General features: G+C 44.1%; 1 protein-coding gene across 1 annotated transcript in view; it reads left to right on the top strand.

Moving 5' to 3' along the window:
• Positions 1–20,003, top strand: part of SMIM14 (small integral membrane protein 14) — a 122,352-nt gene that overhangs the window by 36,244 nt on the left and 66,105 nt on the right. Inside the window, exon 4 of the mRNA XM_030192196.1 lies at positions 14,104–14,152. Within this exon, the coding sequence (XP_030048056.1) occupies positions 14,104–14,152 (49 nt within the window). The remainder of the gene's footprint in view (positions 1–14,103; positions 14,153–20,003) is intronic.

Genomic DNA, 20,003 nt, shown 5'->3' with positions numbered 1-20,003 from the left:
TTGTTATGGTGTCTAATGTGTGCCTTGCTTCATGAGTTGCACCCCCATTCCACAGTTTAAGGTTGATCCTTTCTAAAAACGCTAATAAAAAATTAGATCTCTCACTCTCATCCACTTGTTGCTCAAAATGATTGTTAAAATCACCAGCTATCAAAACTGGATATTTTTGAGAGGTAATTTGCAATATCAGAGACTGGAGGTCAGTAATGGATTTATCTCATCCACCAGGGAGTCGATAGATGAGAAGTATTTCCACTATAGGACCTTCAGGAGGGAGCTTCCAATTCATTTTCATTACTTTTTCGACAAATTCAGCCAATAGCAGTGAGGGAAGGGTGCACAATAATCAAGAAATATGTGAAGCATACAGATCTGTGAATGTCTCCTTGTACACATCAGAAGTTAAGTGAGATACATTTTTGGAGGATGCCAAGTTGGCGTGTATTGGGGAGGCGGACCGTTGCTTACTTAACAGGCCCATCTCACAAATGGAAATGGCAATTAAAGAGAAGGCGACAGGAAAGGTCACTGGGGAAGATGGCTTTAGAATGGAATTTTACAAAAAGAGGAGGACAGGTTGTGCCGGTACTGCAAAAGGTGTTCAAAGAAGCCTTAGCCACAGAGAGGTTCCTAAATACCATGTATGATTCTACAGTGATTGTTATACATAAGGAAGGGAAACCAGGTACATAAGTTACAAGGGACTCCATTTGTTGGATGAGCAAGGTTGGTTTAATTACTTCTCAAGAATTAGTGGACTGGGATTTACTACAGGCCGCTGACGATCTCCCTTTTCTTCAAGTACAACAGTCTATTAAGAGACTACCACCGCAAGCCCTGCAAGAAGAAGCAGAAGACCAAATAGAGGAGACTTCGTTGTTGTTGTTGTCAATCCCGAAAGGAGCTAGGATAGCAATTTTGTACAAGATACTAACATCATAAATCATTTCATTTCAAAGTAGAATAGAGAGCTGAGCTAGACCAGTCAATAGAGCAAGAGTTAATTTAAGAATGATCTATACACAATTTCAAAGGTAATGGTAAATGTAAGGCTACAGGATCAACAATTTGAGTTCTTTTTTTGCACCTGTATCTCCACACACAGGTTGGTATTGATGGGAATCTTGAATTTCGGTGCCTGAGAGAGTCACAGTGCACTGATTTTGGCACTGTCGGCTAACTCAAAGTTACTGAGATCAAGTGCTTGGATATCTAGCATACATTTTGGAAGCTGAAATTACTTAATCTACTTTATTATTGTTATTCAATAATGCTATGACAGCTGAAGCAAAATCCTTGTTAGAAAAAGCCTTTTTAGTGGCAAGAAAAAGTATCCTCCAACTTTCATTCAATGGAGACACATTTTATTTGATTTGATGATAATGGAACACTTGCAAGCTGGTAAGACAAAACCTGGACATTGGAAAGTATTTCAAAATATTTGGGTTTATCCAGTGATGTGCTGGTAAATGTTTAACAACAGGCTCTCTCCCCAGTCCCCCTCTGCGCCCCCCCAGATTGCAGAGCTGGCTATAGCCGGGGAGAGAGCCTGGGGGGGAGGCAATGCATTACTCGAGGAAAAAAAAATTAAATGATCCCAGGTTCCAATCTAATTCATGTTTAATGTGCGACAAAATGCCATAAATAAATAAGTAAATAAATATAAACTTTTAATGTTGAGCACCTGATTCTCAAAGTGGACATATTCCAAGCACTATAATGAAAATAAAATGATTTTTTTCTACCTTTGTTGTCTGGTGACTGTTTTTCTGATCATGCTGGCCCAGTATCCGATTCTGCTGCTATCTGTCCTCTTAACTCCGTTTCCAGGGCTTCCTTTCCATTTATTTCTTTCCTTTCCTCCTTTCTTCTTCATTTCTGGTCCTCAGGCTTCTGTCTATTTTCTTCATCCATGTGCAGTTTTTCTCCTCTCTTTCTTTTCCCTCATCTCATCTCCTTCCTCACTCTTCCCTCCCCTCCATCCATGTCCAGCATTTCTTCTCTCTCTCCCCTCTCCATCCACCCATGTCCAGTGACCCTTCTCTTCCCCTGCCCTGCATGCACCCAGCGACCCTCCTCTCCCCTGCCCTCCATGCACCCATACCCAGTGACCTTCCTCTCCCCTGCCCTCCATCCACCCAAGTCCAGTGACCCTGCATGCACCCATGCCCAGCAACCCTCCTCTCCCCTGCCCTGCATGCACCCATACCCAGTGACCCTCCTTTCCCCTGCCCTTCATCCACCCATGTCCAGCAGTGACCCTCCTGCCTCCTCTCCCCTGCCCTGCATGCACCCATGTCCAGAAGTGACCCTCCTCTCCCCTGCCCTGCATGCACCCATACCCAGTGACCCCCCTTTCCCCTGCCTTCCATCCACCCATGTCCAGCAGTGACCCTCTTGCCTCCTCTCCCCGGTCTTACATGCACCCATGTCCAGTGACCCTGCAGGCACCCATGCACAGTGACCCTCCTCTCCCCTGCCCTCCATCCACCCATGTCCAGCAGTGACCCTCCTGCCTCCTCTCCCCTGCCCTGCATGCACCCATGTCCAGAAGTGACCCTCCTCTCCCCTGCCCTACATGCACCCATACCCAGTGACCCCCCCTTTCCCTGCCCTCCATCCACCCATGTCCAGCAGTGACCCTCCTGCCTCCTCTCCCCTGCCCTGCATGCATCCATGTCTAGAAGTGACCCTCCTCTCCCCTGCCCTGCATGCACCCATACCCAGTGATCCTTTCCCCTGCCCTCCATCCACCCATGTCCAGCAGTGACCCTCCTGCCTCCTCTCCCCTGCCCTGCATGCACCCATACCCAGTGACCCTCCTCTCCCCTGCCCTCCATCCACCCATGTCCAGCAGTGACCCTCTTGCCTCCTCTCCCCTGCCCTGCATGCACCCATGTCCAGAAGTGACCCTCCTCTCCCCTGCCCTGCATGCACCCATACCCAGTGACCCCCCTTTCCCCTGACCTCCATCCACCCATGTCCAGCAGTGACCCTCCTGCCTCCTCTCCCCTGCCCTGCATGCACCCACCCAGCCATACTCAGTGACCCTCCTTTCCCCTCCATCCACAAATGCCCAGCGACCTCCCTTCTCTCCCCTGCCACCCCCTCCCGAGTTGTTGGCGAATTCTCCTCCCCTGCTCCCTCCCGATCCGATTCGGTCTCTCCCTCCCGATCCCTCACGTCACCGACCCGACCTGACTCTTCGCATTCTTCGGGGCACCCGCTGCCAGAACTGACTCTCCCCCGCTGGCGTTGCCGGTTCGCACTTTAAAAATGGCCGTCGAGACTTCAGCAGAAGTCTCGCGAGGCCGCCTCTGGAAGTCTCGGCGGCCATTTTTAAAGTGCGAACCGGCAGCGCCAGCGGGGGAGAGTCAGTTCTGTCAGCGGGTGCCCCGAAGAATGCGAAGAATCAGGTCGGGTCGGTGACGTGAGGGATCGGGAGGGAGGGATCGTATCGGGAGGGAGGGACGGGACCGGATCGGGAGGGAGGGAGAAGAGCCGGCTCGCGCATTTCAACAACCGGCTCGCAAGAGCCGAGCAAAGCCGGCTCTAGCACACCACTGGGTTTATCTAAGGGACTCTTTTTCGCTACATGCTAGGAGCTCCCTGTTAAATTTAAGTTTGACAAGGTTAAGAGGAGAGGAGGGAAAGAGATGGTCACGTCCCAAAAGCTCAGTATATCCATCAACCTCCTAAACATTGGAAAAGAGTGGGACAATAGGGAAATGAGGGAGGAGATAATGGGGTGGAAAGGTCAACTTTGATTCATTTATGTTTCTTATAACGTTCTGATAGATTTTTATGTATATGGAAGTGAGCAAAATTGTGGTATTGGTTTGTGCTGGAATAAAATATAATTTAAATAAATCTATTTGTGCTATGTATTATGCGGTGTAACAACCCTATCCCAACCCCAGTTCTCTACATTCCTTGGCATGTTAGACTCCAGTGGTATAACTTCAAATTTGGGTCCCGCAAAAACAAACTCTTTCTGGGGGGAAGCTCCTCATCCCCTTACATTTAGCAGAAGATGAGAATGGAAAACACTATATTTATCTTTAACAGTGTTGCTGTGTGGCCTCCTGGCATCTTTATTCAGTTACATTAACTTCAGTGCATCATCTGCTGCATTCCACATTTATTGAGATGGTCGCTGGCCCCATTTTAGATAAGGCCCCCTGCTCTTCAGGAATTACTTTGGTGGTATAATGTTGCTAGACTTCTGTCACCAGTGATATACTTTTGTTTGGTTTTTTTTAACCTGCTGTGATGGAAATCACAGTACGGCACCATAAAATGTGCTACAGTGTCTTTGCACCAGTTACATATATAGTGACATATATAGCGGTAAGGTATTTGTTAGAGTTGTGGATCTGAACCCAGTTCTCAAGTCACCCAGTTAGCTGGGTTTTCAGAATAGCCAAAATGAATATGCGTGAGATAGACTTGCAAACAAGTGGAGGAGTAGCCATATGGTAGAGCCAGGAAGGTTTAATAGACAGGTGTAGAAGTGAGCCTATCTAGTCCACTGTAAGCCAGGGGCGTATCTGCGTGGGGCCATAGGGGCCTGGGCCCCCGCAGATTTCACCCTGGACCCCCCTACCACAGACCCTCTCTACCTCGCCTGCCCGCCACCAACCTGTCGCCGATCTTTGCTGGCAGGGGACCCCAAGCCCCCGCCAGCCGAAGTCCTCTCTTCCGTGCAGGATGCAAGTTTCAACGCTTCCTGTTCTTCTGAGTCTGACGTCCTGCACGTACAACGTGCAGAACGTCAGACTCAGAATTTGGAATTCAGTCTGACGTCCTGCGCGTTGTACGTGCAGGACGTCAGACTCAGAAGAACAGGAAGCGTTGCAACTTGCAGCGGCGCAGCCTGCATGGAAGAGAGGACCTCGGCTGGCAGGGGGTTGGGGTCCCCCGCCAGCAAAGGTAAGTGACAGCAGCGGGGGAGGGTGTCATTGGTGGCGAGGGGGGGTCCGGAAATGGCGGGGGGGGGGGATCGGTGGCGCCGGGGGGGGGGGGCTAAAATGTGCCCCCTCCCTCTGGCTCTGGCCCCCCCTACCGCCCGAGTCCAGATACGCCCCTGCTGTAAGCATGGAAGCCAATTTGGTTAATCTCTGTTTCCACTCCCCTGCATAGCTGTCATTACCGTACACTCAAAACAAAGCAAGCAAACCTATGAGCTGCTGCATCCACGTTGTTGTTCTTTATTGTTGGTCTATCTGTAACAAGTCTAAAGCTGTTTTAGTTGGATAGGCAGTGCCTTAAAAGGTGGAGGAGAAAAGAAATAACAATTGAATAAAACAGCTTCAAAAATTACATTAGCTCATAGAAACAGCAATTATAAACGCTGTAGTTTATGCTCATTTTTCTTCACTGTTCTTCTGTACAATACAGATGTCCAGATTTCAGTGAGGACATCCTGTTTCCTGATGGGTTCATCTTAACTGTTGTTGTAATCTGCCTTGGGAAGCCTGGTGTTATAAAGATGATGGAATATATTGGAAGTAGAATTAAACGGCCCTTTCATTGGGGTACATGGAATCACATCTTCATCTGTTTTGTAGAAGTTTACCTTTTAGATACATAAATGGATTATTCTGTTATGAACATGTTTCAGGGACAAGTGGTTTTATAAGTAAAAATAAAAATAAATATTTCATGCAGATCTCTTTTGTTTAAACATAAATGGGCTATAAGCCCCTAATGTAGCCCATTGGTTTTCTTATATTTTGTTCTTGTGATGACTTATATTTTGCCAAAACTGAAAACTCTTATCTCTATCTGGTCGATAATAAAAGGCATTCATTGTGAACACTATCCACCCTAAAAGGTTGTTTTGTGGCTGTAAATGAGGAATTGTGATATTGAGTAAATAAGTGCATGTTTGTGTCTCTAGTCTTGCATCCTAAGTTTATATAATCCTTCCAATAAATCCTGTTAATCGTTTAACTTATTAGTGGAACATAACCACAGAGGCATGGTATGGTCGCATTTTCAATATGGTAATAGTAGGGCCCAGCTAAGGAAGAGGTTATTTTGAGTTAGTCTTCAGTGAACCAAACTTGCTTTCCTTGTGCCATCACTATCCAGCAGGTAGGCATTGTCTTTTTTTTTGTTGTTGTTACATTTGTACCCCGCGCTTTCCCACTCATGGCAGGCTCAATGCGGCTTACATGGGGCAATGGAGGGTTAAGTGACTTTCCCAGAGTCACAAGGAGCTGCCTATGCCTGAAGTGGGAATCAAACTCAGTTCCTCAGTTCCCCAGGACCAAAGTCCACCACCCTAACCACTAGGCCACTCCTCCACTTAAAAGGTGGAGGATGAAGGATTTTTTTTTTTTTTACATTTACTTCACACTTTATCCCAAGCAAAGTCGGGTTCAATGTGGCTTACATTTGAAAATAAGGTGAGACAGAATAAAAGAATTCAGTTATATCATGGGAGCAAATAGATGGATATGTCTGAAACATTTAACAAAGCTGAGATTAGCATATATACCCAACTGGGCGTTTGTCCTTTAATGATACCACATGTTCAGAAATCATAGCTATAAGTATAGGCTGTTATTCAAAGATTATCACATGCACACACCAGAACAGGCATCCATCACATTGCAGAAATAAACAAAAACTTCTGCAGAGTACATCAAAAATTTAATTTTTATTTCCTTATTTCCATCTTCCAAAATTCCAGACAGCAGATGTACAGATCAGCAGGACCCAAAGCACTCCCAAACAAGTAAAGTCAGAAACAACACAGTTTATACCTAATTGTTCAACCCCCCTTAGGATTCACCTTTGGGTTTAAAAAGCAAACCATCAGTATGTAAGGTCTGGATTAGAGAGTTGCATGGGGACAGAAATGCGACCCGTCCCCGCCGGAATCAAACCCGTCCCCGCTCATCCCCGCCAGAATCTAACCTGTCCCCACCCGTCCCTGTGAGTAATCTCCTCCGTCCCCGCCCGTCCCCATAAAACAGCCAGTTCCCACCATGAGAGAAATAAACTGCCTATACATATGAAAAATAAAAGTAGCTGAGCTCACCCCTGTGCAGTTCTCTTCTGTGGATGACTCAGTCACTCACTCACAGTCACTAGTAGTACTACTCACTGTCCCTTCTCTTCTGGTCTGGCTCTGGTCACAGTACCAAAGCTGCTGAACTTCTGCTGCCTTCCAGTTCTCTCTCCTTCAGTGCCAGTTTCTCAGTCCTGCTCCATCCCTCTCTCCTCTGTGACACAGCTGATCTGCTCCTGCTACCTCTGAGAGAAGTCCTCCTCCTTCTGCAGTGCTCCTGGTGCTGGTGCGTGCTGCTGACCTCCTCTCTCTCTCCTCCTACAGCACTGATGACAGTCTCTGATTCTAAGCATGGTCAGAGTCTGCCTTTATTCACTGGTAGCGGACCTGGCTGGAGCCTGCTGTTCTCAGCAGTATGACATCATTAACGAAGTCCAACTGGCTGGCAAAAAAGATGAGAAATTTCATTCTCCTGCTCTCTGACTCTGAGTGGCGCCTCATTGGAGGAGAGCTTGGTGTCTCTGCCCACTAAAAGAAGAAGGGGCGAACCAGCAGCAGACATTCTTTTTGAATCTTCATGTAACCATGCTTTGTTTGAAATTTGAATCTTCTGCTGCCCCTTTCCGTGACCCGCTGCGGCTTTTTCATGCTGTGTGCGGGTTGCCGGATTTTGGGCGTCTTTTTTTTTTTTTTTGGCTGGCCGCGATTTTTGGCCGGCCTTTTTTTTTGCCTTTTTTTTTTTTGGCCGGCCTTTTTTTTTTTTTGCCGGCCGTGATTTTTTGGCCACGGCCTCGATCCCCATGGGAATCCCGCATGTACCTTTCCGTCCCTGCGGCACTCCCGCTGACCAGGGCTCCATTCCCGCAGCACTCCCGCTGACCGGGGGGGGGGGGGGAACCTGCAGGATTCCCGCAGACCCCGTGGGATCCCCGCAAACCCCGTTCCCGTGCAGACCTCTAGTCTACATAAACAAAACAAGCAAAGCTTAAAGCAAATGCCCATATGTAATACATGGAGGCAATAATGAAACAATGATGGAATATTCACATAGCAGGCAGCTTGAGCCAACAGGTTTATTTTCCGGTGAATATAATTAACTTTGTATGAACTTGGCAGCTAATAATAGTGTGCTGAACTGGACAATGTTGGCACGTTTAGACTGACTCTGGATTTCTGCATGAAGTTAGCTCTGCCCTCATTATTTAATATCTTGTCATTTAAATAATAGTAATAAAAATATCAAGTGCATTTTTATAATATACGTCTGCAATCCACAAAACAAAAGGAGCAATTTACCTAACATTCTATTTGCTTTGCTGCTGCGGCTAGGAAAGCAAATGGAATGTTAGATATTGTTGGGAAGGGAATGGAAAACAAAAATGAGGATGTCATAATGCCTTTGTATCGCTCCATGGTGTGACCACACCTCGAATATTGTGTTCAATTCTGGTCGCCGCATCTCAAAAAAGATATAGTGGAATTAGAAAAGGTACAGAGAAGGGCGATGAAAATGGTAAAGGGGATGGGATGACATCCCTATGAGGAAAGGCTAAAGTGGCTAGGGCTCTTCAGCTTGGAGAAAAGGCGGCTGAGAGGAGATATGATAGAGGTCTATAAAATAATGAGTGGAGTTGAATGGGTAGATGTGAAGCGTCTGTTTACGTTTTCCAAAAATACTAGGACTAGGGGGCATGCGATGAAGCTACAATGTAGTAAATTTAAAACAAATTGGAGAAAATATTTCTTCACTCAACGTGTAATTAAACTCTGGAATTCGTTGCCAGAGAATGTGGTAAAGGCGGTTAGCTTAGCAGAGTTTCAAAAAGGTTTGGATGGCTTCCTAAAGGAAAAGTCCATAGACCATTATTAAATGGACTTGGGGAAAATCCACTATTTCTGGGATAAGCAGCATAGAATGTTTTGTACTTTTTTGGGATCTTGCCAGGTATTTGTGACCTGGATTGGCCACTGTTGGAAACAGGATGCTGGGCTTGATGGACCTTTGGTCTTTCCCAGTATGGCAATACTTATGTACTTATGCACATGCCATCTTTTTCTTTCGATCTAGGCACAGGAAAAAACATTTTTAAATGCTCCCAGGTTTCAACCTAATTCATGTTTAATGTGGGTTATAAATATCATAAATAAATAAATAGAAACTCTGAATGTTGAGCACCTGATTCTCATAACATGATGTCTGTTTTAGTGGCCCTTTACCAGGAGAAAAAAGATCTCTGCACGAATATAACATGTGCTAGGGTGTCCCTGTAACTAGCTTTGCCAAATGACATACTGATTATGATTTATAACAAATTACTGCTCTACCAATGAAAAGTTATTCCTTTATTATACTTCCTCTTTGTACATCCATATGCTGCACAAGCAGGTATGTTTGAAATATAAGTGAGATTAAATAAAAATGCTACCCACAATAATGAGCGACAATGTGGATGCTGTAGCTCAGAGGTTTGCTTGCTTTGTTTTGAGAGTATGGTGATGGCAGCTATCCAGGGAAGGGGAAATTGAGACTAACCTAATTGGTTTCAACATTTTGATGTCATTTGGTCTCCTGTCTATTAAACCTCCTTGGTTAGAGCAGTGGGCTGAGAACCAGCCAAACCTGGTTCAAATCCAACTGCAAAACCTTGTTACCTTGGGCAAATCATTTACATAAGTACATAAGTATTGCCATACTGGGAAAGACCAAAGGTCCATCAAGCCCAGCATCCTGTTTTCAACAGTAGCCAATCCAGGTCACAAATACCTGGCAAGATCCCAAAAAAGTACAAAACATCATATACTGCTAATCCCAGAAATAGTGGATTCTCCCCAAGTCCATTTAATAATGGTCTATGGACTTTTTCTTTAGGAAGCCGTCCAAACCTTTTTTAAACTCCGCTAAGCTAAACTCCTTAACCACATTCTCTGGCAACGAATTCTAGAGTTTAATTACATGTTGAGTGAAGAAATATTTTCTCCAATTCGTTTTAAGTTTACTACATTATAGCTTCATCACATGCCCCCTAGTCCTAGTATTTTTGGAAAGCGTAAACAGATGCTTCACATCTACCCATTCCATCCACTCATTATTTTATAGACCTCTGTCTTATCTCCTCTCAGCCCCCTTTTCTCCAAGCTGAAGAGCCCTAGCCGCTTTAGCCTTTCCTCATAGGGAAGTCGTCCCATCCCATTTATCATTTTTGTCGCCCTTCTGCACCTTTTCTAATTCCACTATATCTTTTTTGATATGCTATGCCCTCAAGTACAAATTTAGGGGCCCTTTTACTAAGCTGTGTAAGCGTCTATGCGTGCCCATCGTGTGCCAAAATGGAGTTACCGCCTAACTACTGCGTGGCTCTTGTGGTAATTTCATTTTTCGCACGCGTCCGATAATAGCGTCTGAAAAATATATTTTATTTTTGGATGCGCGCCAAGTGGCATTTGGCACGCGTAGGTCATTACCGCCCAGTTACATGTCTTTACCACTAGGTCAGTGGCTGGTGGTAAGGTGTCAGACCCAAAATGTACGCATGGCAATTTTCATTTTGCTGCACGTCCATTTTCGGCAGAAATTTTTAAAAGGCCTTTTTTACAGGCACGCTAAAAAATGGATTAGCGAGCACCCAAAACCCGTGCCTACACTACTCCCAAGCCGATTTTAGCGTGCCTTCATAAAAGGACTCCTTAGATTGTGAGCCCTTCAAGAACAGGGAAATACCTACTTTACTGTACCTGAATATATATAACTAATGTTAGCTACAACTGAAAAAGGTGGTGAGCCAATTTGAGAAGGATAATTTTTTCCCTTTTAGAATGGAATTTGCTTAGTCAGTCGATTTTAGACAAAACTGCCCCTGTGAAAGAAAAGTGTCGATATCAAAGAAAACAACCTGCTTGTTGGATACAGAGCTATTATCTTTAAAAAGGAAATGTAGGAGCTTAGAGAGAAAATAGCATAAACATTTTTTAGAGACTGATAGAGTATACTGGTGGAAAGCTGTTAACAATTATAAGTGGCATCTTAAACAAGCTAGACTGAATTATTACACTTCAGCGATTGGGGATGAGAGACTGAATTGTAAAAAAAAATTCTTAATAGACTAGTTCAGTGGTTCCCAAACCAGATCCTGGAGGCACCCCAACCAGTCAGGTTTTCAGAATATCCACAATGAATATTCAGGAGAGAGATTTGCATGTACTGCCTCCTTGGTATAAAGATCTCTTTCATAAAAACCTGACTGGCTGGGGTGCCACCAGGACCAGGTTTGGGAACAACTGGACTAGTTACATTCCCTGATTTAGTGGAAGAAAATCATACTATTTCAGTAAACGAGGTTAGCAACTTTTAAAAAAAACAAAAATAGAAAAATATCAGAGCTTCTCTGAATCCATGTTTATTGAATTCACTGGAGTTTGTTAATCATGATCATGCCTTATCTGTGATAGATATTGATCTAATTTTAATATTCTTAATTAAGCAGAATTAATTTCATACTTAAGGATGCTCTCTTCTTCCTATTGTGCTTATATAAACTGTTGTTATCTCATTATTAGCTACAACCAGCGGGAAATTAGCAGGGGCTATAGAATTTATTTGACACGTCGACCGATTTTGTTCTGGTGGATCACAAAATTGTATTGTCATTATTGGACTTTTATGATGTAGGTGGACCTGTTCTTTAATGGTTCAGAGGCTTTCTTCAATATAGGTCCTACTGAGTTAAAGAGCTCATAATTTTTCTTTTCCCTGGATATCGGAATGTGGAGTTCCACAGGGTTCGCCCCTGTCTATCATTTTGTTTATGTTTTGATATCTCAGGGGCCCTTTTACAGAGCGGCGGTAAGCCAACGCGGGCTTACCGCTCACTTTTCCGGGACTACTGGTGGCCCAACGCGGGACGCCCTGAGCACGTGCCATTTCCAGGGGAAAAAGAAAACTCATGGGAAATGGCTTGTGCAACGATAACCTGCCTGTAATTGGGCATCAGCACACAATGCCCAGTTACCGCCCAGGTTAGCATAGGAGCCCTTATTGCCACCTCAGTGGGTGGCAGTAAGGACTCCTCGCCGCATGGCATGCGGTAACAGTTCTCTTTCTGCAAAGCCAGTGTGTCTGGGGGCATTTTTACCCGCTGCGCTGAAAAGGGCCCTGGTGCACAGGAAAAATGGCCCCCGCCACTAGCAAAGAGACCTTTTTCCCACAGCTTGGTAAAAGGACCACTCAGTGAGCTATTAAACTTACCAGTGTAGGTTTTCAGACCTGTATTTATGCAGATGATGTTAGTTATAATTCCTTTTCTTTGTCAGAAATTATTAGACAAATTGAACATGGTTTGGCTTTCTTAATGACAGGACCGCAGTCTTTAGGTTAAAATTAAATAATTTCTTAGTATTAGGAACCCCTTTTAAGCCTTTTAGAGAAGTAATCTTATAGCCCTGTTTGCTAGCGCGCGCTAAAAATGCTAGCGCAGCTTAGTAAACAAGGCCCTGAGTTATTAATAGTGTTATATTTCAATTAGAAAAACAATTAAAGATCTTCGGGGTTGTTTTGATGAACACTTAACTTTCGGACCACATGTAAATTGTGTGATAAAGGGATTTTATGCTATGAAAAAGCTATGAAGGTTAAGATCATATTTAGATTAATAGCACAATCCTTACTTTTATCACAGTTGGATTACTAATTTTTGGGTTTATCTGAAGGCCTGTTAAAGAACTTGCAGACTTTTCAGAGTACTGTGGTCCAGGCATATCTGTAGATCATCTAAATTTGAGTCTGCCTGTCCTTCAGTGGTAAATCTTCATTGGCTCCCAGTTAGGATCCGAATTGCTTTCAAATTGTGTGCTGTGACTTTTCTTATTTTATGTGGATCTGCTCCGAACTTTGTCTAATCTTGTAAATTTTATTCTAAAAAAAAAAAAACTTTGTCTAACAGGTTACCACTGCTGTTGCACTTCCCAAAGTCCTAAAGGAGTGCTTGTAACACTGTGTTTAATGGGTTTTTTCTCTCTCAGTCGGCTAAATGGTGGAATATTCTTCCTTTGAAAATCAGAAACAATCACTCAATATAGATTATTCAGGAAACCTCTTAAAACATGTCTTTTTAAGATGTTTTAGTGAGTAATGGTACAAGTTAGGTTATATTTGTTTGGTTTGAATTTGTTACTGTAGCTGTCTGGGACTGCCCAGTTCCTTCTTATTGTAAACCGCATAGAGCTCCTGTGGGACTTCCTGTGAGTCTCGTTGTATTGTATTATATAATAAATAACTATCCATTGTGATTATCCTGAAAAGTAAACTGGCTGGATATGTCACAAGGACTAGTTGAGAACACCCTGTTAAAGATAAGCAGCAGAGTGGAGAGAGAGGGGCTTGTGACCTTGCCTAGTCATGCTGGAGTTAGTAAAGGATGGAGGTTGTTCTCTGTAAGGGGAAGGTTGCAGAGTACTCTCCCCACAGGGTTAGGGTGTCTAGAATTGACGGCTTAGGTATATGCAAAGCAGCTCTCAAGGGACTAGAGAGAAGGAGGTCACATGTAACATTTAACTTATTGTATGAATGTAAAGGCCTACAGACCAAGCAGGAAGTATCTTATATTAGCTATAGGCTGTCAGTATATTAAAAACTGAATGTAAATGTGCACACATGGCAGAAAAGGTAGAACATTCATCCCTTTCTTACAGATTCCTGTGTGCACATCCATCCTTTTTTTATTTCTAGGACTGTTGAAATCCACCAAAACATCATTTTTGATTATATTAAAATAATAATGAACTAGATTTTACAGTATCCTAACTTTGTTCCTTTTGGCAGACCTGGTCTTCTCCTTGGGTTTCGATCTTGATCAGCATTAGGGTTCTGCTTCCTGTACAACACACTAAGCAAGAAGGCCAAGCAATGGAACACAGAGACCCCACAGTTCCATTCTGTGCATAGGCTAAAGCTTGTAAGATCTCAGGATTAGACTCCTTATAATCAAGCTAACATTTTACATGGGCTTTGCAGATTAGTCATACAGTATTTGATTTTTGTTGCTTGGTCCTATCCTTTTAACCTGTGGTTATCTTTTTGATCATTTCAGTTGAGACAATCCCAGTCGTACTGTACAGACACAGAATGCTTCCAAGAGAGTGAGTATCGCTGTTATGGAAGGAGGATGGGAAACTCAGCAGCCAATATCAGAAAATAGGGGAAGATCTTAAAAAAGTTAATCAGTAAGAATTAGAGATGTACATAATTTTCCAACAGTGGCAAAATATGGTGCTTTCCCTCCTTGACCCGCCTTTCAAATTCATCAACCTCAAAAATAGGTCCTTAGGAAATGCAGTGACTAGAAGGCCACCCAGGCATGTCCAGGCCAGGCCTCTGCAGGCCTATCACTGACCACCTGTATGTGTGCTTGCCTCTTCCAGGGCTGGAATCCTTTTCTCTCTTTATATTTATTGGCAACTGTTGTATTTTCTTTCAGCTTTATTCCTTTCTCAAGAGTCTTGTTTTCTGTCTTGATCCTACTCGTTCCCTGTTCATCAGTACCACCTTCATAGTATTCACAAAACCTGTTCTTTGTTGACCTTTCATCTCTGTTGTCACCTCCTCTTACTATATTTTTTACCAGGCATGAGCTCTTTGCATCAAAATGTCATTCGCTGATGATAGCGCTCACGCTTAAAGAATTCACACTATGTTGTATGAAGAAGGCACAATCTTCGTAGTGTATGTACATGTGTAGTGTGTGCATGTGCACTCTTTCAGGAGAAGAAGGTGTACTGTTTCAGAAGGCGTACTCTGTGTAAAGAGTGTATACTGTTGATGACATCATTCCTACATGGGAAAAAAAACAAGAAAAAAAATTACAAACAAATTTTTGTCTGTTCCTAATTTTGACTCCTTCCACTTTCCTGCCTTATTTTTCCAGCACATTTTCTCTGTAATAGCTTCCTTCTGACTTCCCAGATGCTCCATCAGTTCAGGTTGAAAAGCTTGCCTTTTCAAGACTTGCCTGCTCACTCATTTGGGTGCTTGGTTTTGTTGTGCTGATGTGTTATGTTCCTTTCCATTTGTATAATGTTATTGCATTGTATTTTAATAAGAGACATCATGGACAGGGTACCATATAAAAACTACATGAGTAAATCTGTTGCCTTTTATACCTCACTTGTCCTATTCAGGTAACACCATCTTCTCACAGTAATCTATTGAAAGGAGTGTAACGCTTAAAAGCTAATCATAAATGTGATAAATCTCAATAAAAGTACACTTAACACTTTAAAGGTTCTATCAAGAGAAGCAGCAGGAAATTATCAAATTATAATGTAAGATGCAATTCAAGACCCAAGTTTCATTTTGAGACATTATCTTAAGTTGCTGGCAGTCATGTCATCACATTTGGCACATCAAAAGAATAGCTAACTCAATAGAGTCTCTGAGGCGGTGGCATCACTCCCTCCTCCATGGAGCAATAATACCTGGTCCCAAGGAGGCATCCAGTGGTGGCCTCTTCTTCCTGCCACCATCTTCCAAAATGGTGGCACCTGACCTGTAGCACTTTCCCTTATTTGGCTGACTGATCCTTAGCAGTGCATCTTGGTACACTGCTAGGGTTGAGGCACTGCCAGTTTTGGAAGTTAATGGTGCTAGAGACAAGAGCAAGTGAGCATCACTCCTGCTTCTGAACCCCAAGTTGGAGAGGTCAAGGAGGGCATGGGCCTATTTGAGCCACCAGGAATATTTTGTGGAGTTGCATAATAAGGGTACAGGGTGTGGGGTCTACTGGGACACCAGGGATTTTGAAATCACTTCACTTCACATGTCCCTTTGTTGTTGTGTTGCATCTTTACTCCAGTCCTGAAATTTCAGAAACATCATATATTTCTTTATGTACAAAATTAGGACTAATAGACCATAAATATATTATTTGAAGGTTTGAACAAAGAACCTGAAACAAAAAAAATAAGTATAAAATGATGTTTGATGAATTTATCTTGTTGGGCAGCTGGATGGACTGTACAGGTCTTTATCTGCCATCATCTACTATGTTGTAATTGACCAACTCTGTCCAAACTACACAACCTGGGAATGCCTGCATGCGATGCTCCTATAACTACGTGTCTCTTGCCTTCACTTATATGTGTGTGTGTGTTTATTTATTTATTTGACGTTTAAACCCCACAATTTCAAGTTCAATGTGTACCACCACACAATTTATAAAAGACATTTGAGTATGTAAAACAGGTTTTAAATGTGGAAAAACCTTTATAAACTTGTCCTCTATGGAAGTTATTTTATAAGGGTTTTTATGCATATGCACCTTTGTAAAATTATTGCAGGGGTTATGCAAATAAAAATATGCTTAGTGACAAGAAAGCGTTTAGTTTTAAGCAGCCCGCAGGTAGACATGTTCTGAGGGCAGAGTGTGGGTGAGTCGTGATTTACTCGTAGGCTTTACATACTACATTTATGCCCACTCCAAACATGCACACACATCCTCGGTGTCAATCTAGCTACAATTTCTGCTGGTCTACCCTTAATATTTTGTAAAGACAAATAGGCATTGGTGTGGCCATCGACACACATCGGAGTTATTTTATAAATTGTCTGGAACCTGCCCTCGTTTAAGAAAGGGCGTTCTTGGGGTATGTTCTGGATAGATTAAAAAGTAATATATGTAGATTGTATTTTATTTATTACTTCAGATTTACTCATTTTTTTCCTCAATGGCTAACGTGGATCACAATAAAGTTTTATAATATGAACTTACACAGAATATTTAAAGGGCAGGGGATGGGATTGATATAGCGCCTTTCTGTGGTTAGCAATTAAAGTGATATTACATATATACAGATACTTATTTTTGTACCTGGGGCAATGGAGGTTTAAGTGAGTTGCTCAAAGTCACAAGGGCCTTAGTGTACAGGAAAAACCCTTAAGGATGCGCTAAGGCCACTTTCTACTGGCAGCTTTGTAAAAAAAAAAAATACCCATAATTCTTGATGGGCTGTCCCTGTCACTCCCTTAGAGATCCTATGTACTGTCCCAAGCTCTGTTGAATTCAGATACTGTTGTGGTCTCCACCTCTTCCACTGGAGACCGTTCCACGAATTCACCACGCTTTCTGTGAAGAGTATTCCTCAGGTTACTTCTTAGTCTATCTCCTTTCATTTTCCTCCTATGCCCTTCGTTCCAGAGTTTCCTTTCATTTGAAAGAGACTCGCCTTCCTCTGCATTTAGGGCCGTGTAAGTATTTAAATGTCTCTATCATATATCCCCTCTCTTGTCTTCCTTCCAAAGTATACATCTTGAGATCTTTAAGGTCTGTCCCCATATGCTTTATGACGAAGACCACTGACCATTTAGTAGCCACCCTCTGGACCAACTCTATCCTGTTTATATCGTTTTGAAGGTACGGTCTCCAGAATTGTATACAGTATTCTAAATGAGGTCTTATACAGGGGCCATTCCTGTCCCCTATTGCACCAAGCGTCCTCTAGCTGTTGCCGTCACCTTTTCTACCCGTTTGGCCACATTAAGGTCATCACATATGATCACACCCAAGTCCCACTCCTCTTTCGTGCACAGAAGCTCTTCACCCCCTAAACTGTACTGTTCCCTCAGGTTTTTGCAGCCCAAATGCATGACCCTGCATTTTTTAGCATGAAAACTTAGCTGCCAAATTCCAGACCATTCCTGTAGCTTCGCTAAGTCCTTCCTCATGTTATCCACACCATCAGGAGTGTCTGCCAGAGTCAAACCTACCAGACAGCCCTTCAGCAATATGTTCAAAAGAACCGGCCCAAGAACTGAACCTTGCAGCACACCACTAGTAACATGCTTTTTCCTCAGAATGAACTCTGTTTACTACTACGCTCTGTTGCCTTCCACTCAACCAGTTCCTAACGCAGTCAGTCACTTTAGGGCCTATACCGAGGGCACTCAGTTTATTTATTAGTCATCTGTGCAGAATTGTTTGGGCTTTGCTAAAATATAAATATAGCACATCTAGCGCTCTCCCTCGATCCAACTCTGTAGTCACCACGTCAAAGAATTAATCAGATTTCTCTGACAAGACCTGCCTCTAGTCAAACCATGTTGCCTCGGGTCCTTTAATCCATTGGATTCCAAAAACTTTACTATTCTCTGTTTTAAAAGCGTTTCCATTAATTTGCTTACCACAGAAGTCAGACTTATCAGCCTGTAGTTCCCAGCCTCTTCCTTACTTCCACTTTGTGGAGAAGGGACCACATCGAGACCACTCCCAACTCCAGAGAAGCATTGAAAAGGTCAGCCAGCGGAGCCGCTAGAACTTCCCTAAGTTTCTTCAGTACCCTTGGATATATGCCATCTGGCCCCATCCGCTTTGTCCACTTTTAGTTTAGCCAGCTTCTCACGAACACAGTCTTCTAAAATCGTTCAGGGACTCCATTCCTATTTGTGTTTGCCTTTTGCGGTCCTGATGCAGCCCTTAAGCTGTAAACACAGAACAGAAATATTAAGCAACTAGTAAAAAGGCCCGTTTCTGACACAAATGAAACGGGCGCTAGCAAGGTTTTTCCTCGGAGTGTGTATGTTTGGGAGAGTGTATGTGAGAGTGACTGTGTGAGAGACAGAGTGAAAGTGTGTGTGTGTGAGAGAGAGAGTGAGTCTGGGTGTCAGTGTGTTTGTGAGAGTGTGTGTGTGTGAGAATGAGAGTGTGTGCAAGTGTGTATGTGAGACACAGTGTGAGAGAGTGTGTGTGTGTGTTTGTGTGAGACACAGATTCTCTGTGAGAGTGAGTGTATGAGACTAAGCGAGTGTGTGAGTGACTGTGTGGCACATAGAGAGTGAATATGATACATTGTGAGACAGAGTGTGTGAGAGTGAGAGTCAGAAAGACATTGTATATGAGAGAGAGAGTGTGAGCCTTGCCCTCCCAATCCATGCCCATCTGTCCCCTGCCCCTCCATTCATCCTTTTTCCAGCAATTCCCCTCTCTCCCTGAGCCCTGCCCTCCCAATCCATGCCATCCATGCTCCTCTGTCACCTGCCCCCTCCATTCATCCCTATACAGCAATTCCCCTCTCTCCCTGAGCCCTGCCCTCCCAATCCATGCCCATCCATGCTCCTGTCACCTGCCCCCTCCATTCATCCCTATCCAGCAATTCCCCTCTCTCCCTGAGGCCTGTCCTGCAATCCATATCCATCCATGCCCATCTGTTCCCTCCATTCATCCCTATCCAGCAATTCCCTCTCTCCCTGAGGCCTGTCCTGCAATCCATATCCATCCATGCCCATCTGTCCCCTCCATTCATCCCTATCCAGCAATTCCCCTTTCTCCCTGAGCCCTGCCCTCCCAATCCATGCCCATCCATGCTCCTCTGTTCCCTGCCCCCTCCATTCATCCATTTCCAGCAATTCCCCTCTCTCCCTGAGCCCTGCCATCTCAATCCAGGCCCATCCATGCTTCTCTGTCCCCTGCCCCCTCCATTCATCCTTTTCCAGCAATCCCCCTCTCTCTCCCTTCACATGATCCCCCCTCGCATCCATGCTCTTCTGTCTCCCATTGTCCCAGCCTGTCCCGCCCTCTTCTTCCCCCCCTTCACAATCCTTGCTGTCGTTTCTCCTCTGTCCTCCCGCTCACCATTGTTCAACTGCCCACCCTCTTCTGTCCCCCAACATCCTTTTTTTTTTTTTTAATTACCTCCGTGGCGGCGGTTCCGGCAGCGCAGCGTTAGGGAAGGAGGCGGCGCTCCCGCGTCTAGCCTTCCCTTCGCTGTGTTCCGCCTTCTTCTGACGTCATCCTTGACGTCAGAAGAAGGCGGAACACAGCGAAGGGAAGGCTAGAGACGTCGGGAGCGCCGCCTTCTTCCCTGACGCTGCGCTTTGTTTGTTTTTTTTTTCCGCTCTCGACGTCATGACGTTTGCCCTCGACGTCATGACGTTTGATGCGAGGCGGGGCAGAGACGACTGGCAGCCTGGCTGGCTTCACACCACGAATCCACGAACCCT

This window comes from Microcaecilia unicolor, chromosome 2 (assembly GCF_901765095.1).
Source record: "Microcaecilia unicolor chromosome 2, aMicUni1.1, whole genome shotgun sequence".
NCBI classification, from domain to species: Eukaryota; Metazoa; Chordata; class Amphibia; order Gymnophiona; family Siphonopidae; genus Microcaecilia; species Microcaecilia unicolor.
Note: the sequence above shows the minus strand (reverse complement) of the source record. Positions and strands in the feature narration are given on the sequence as shown.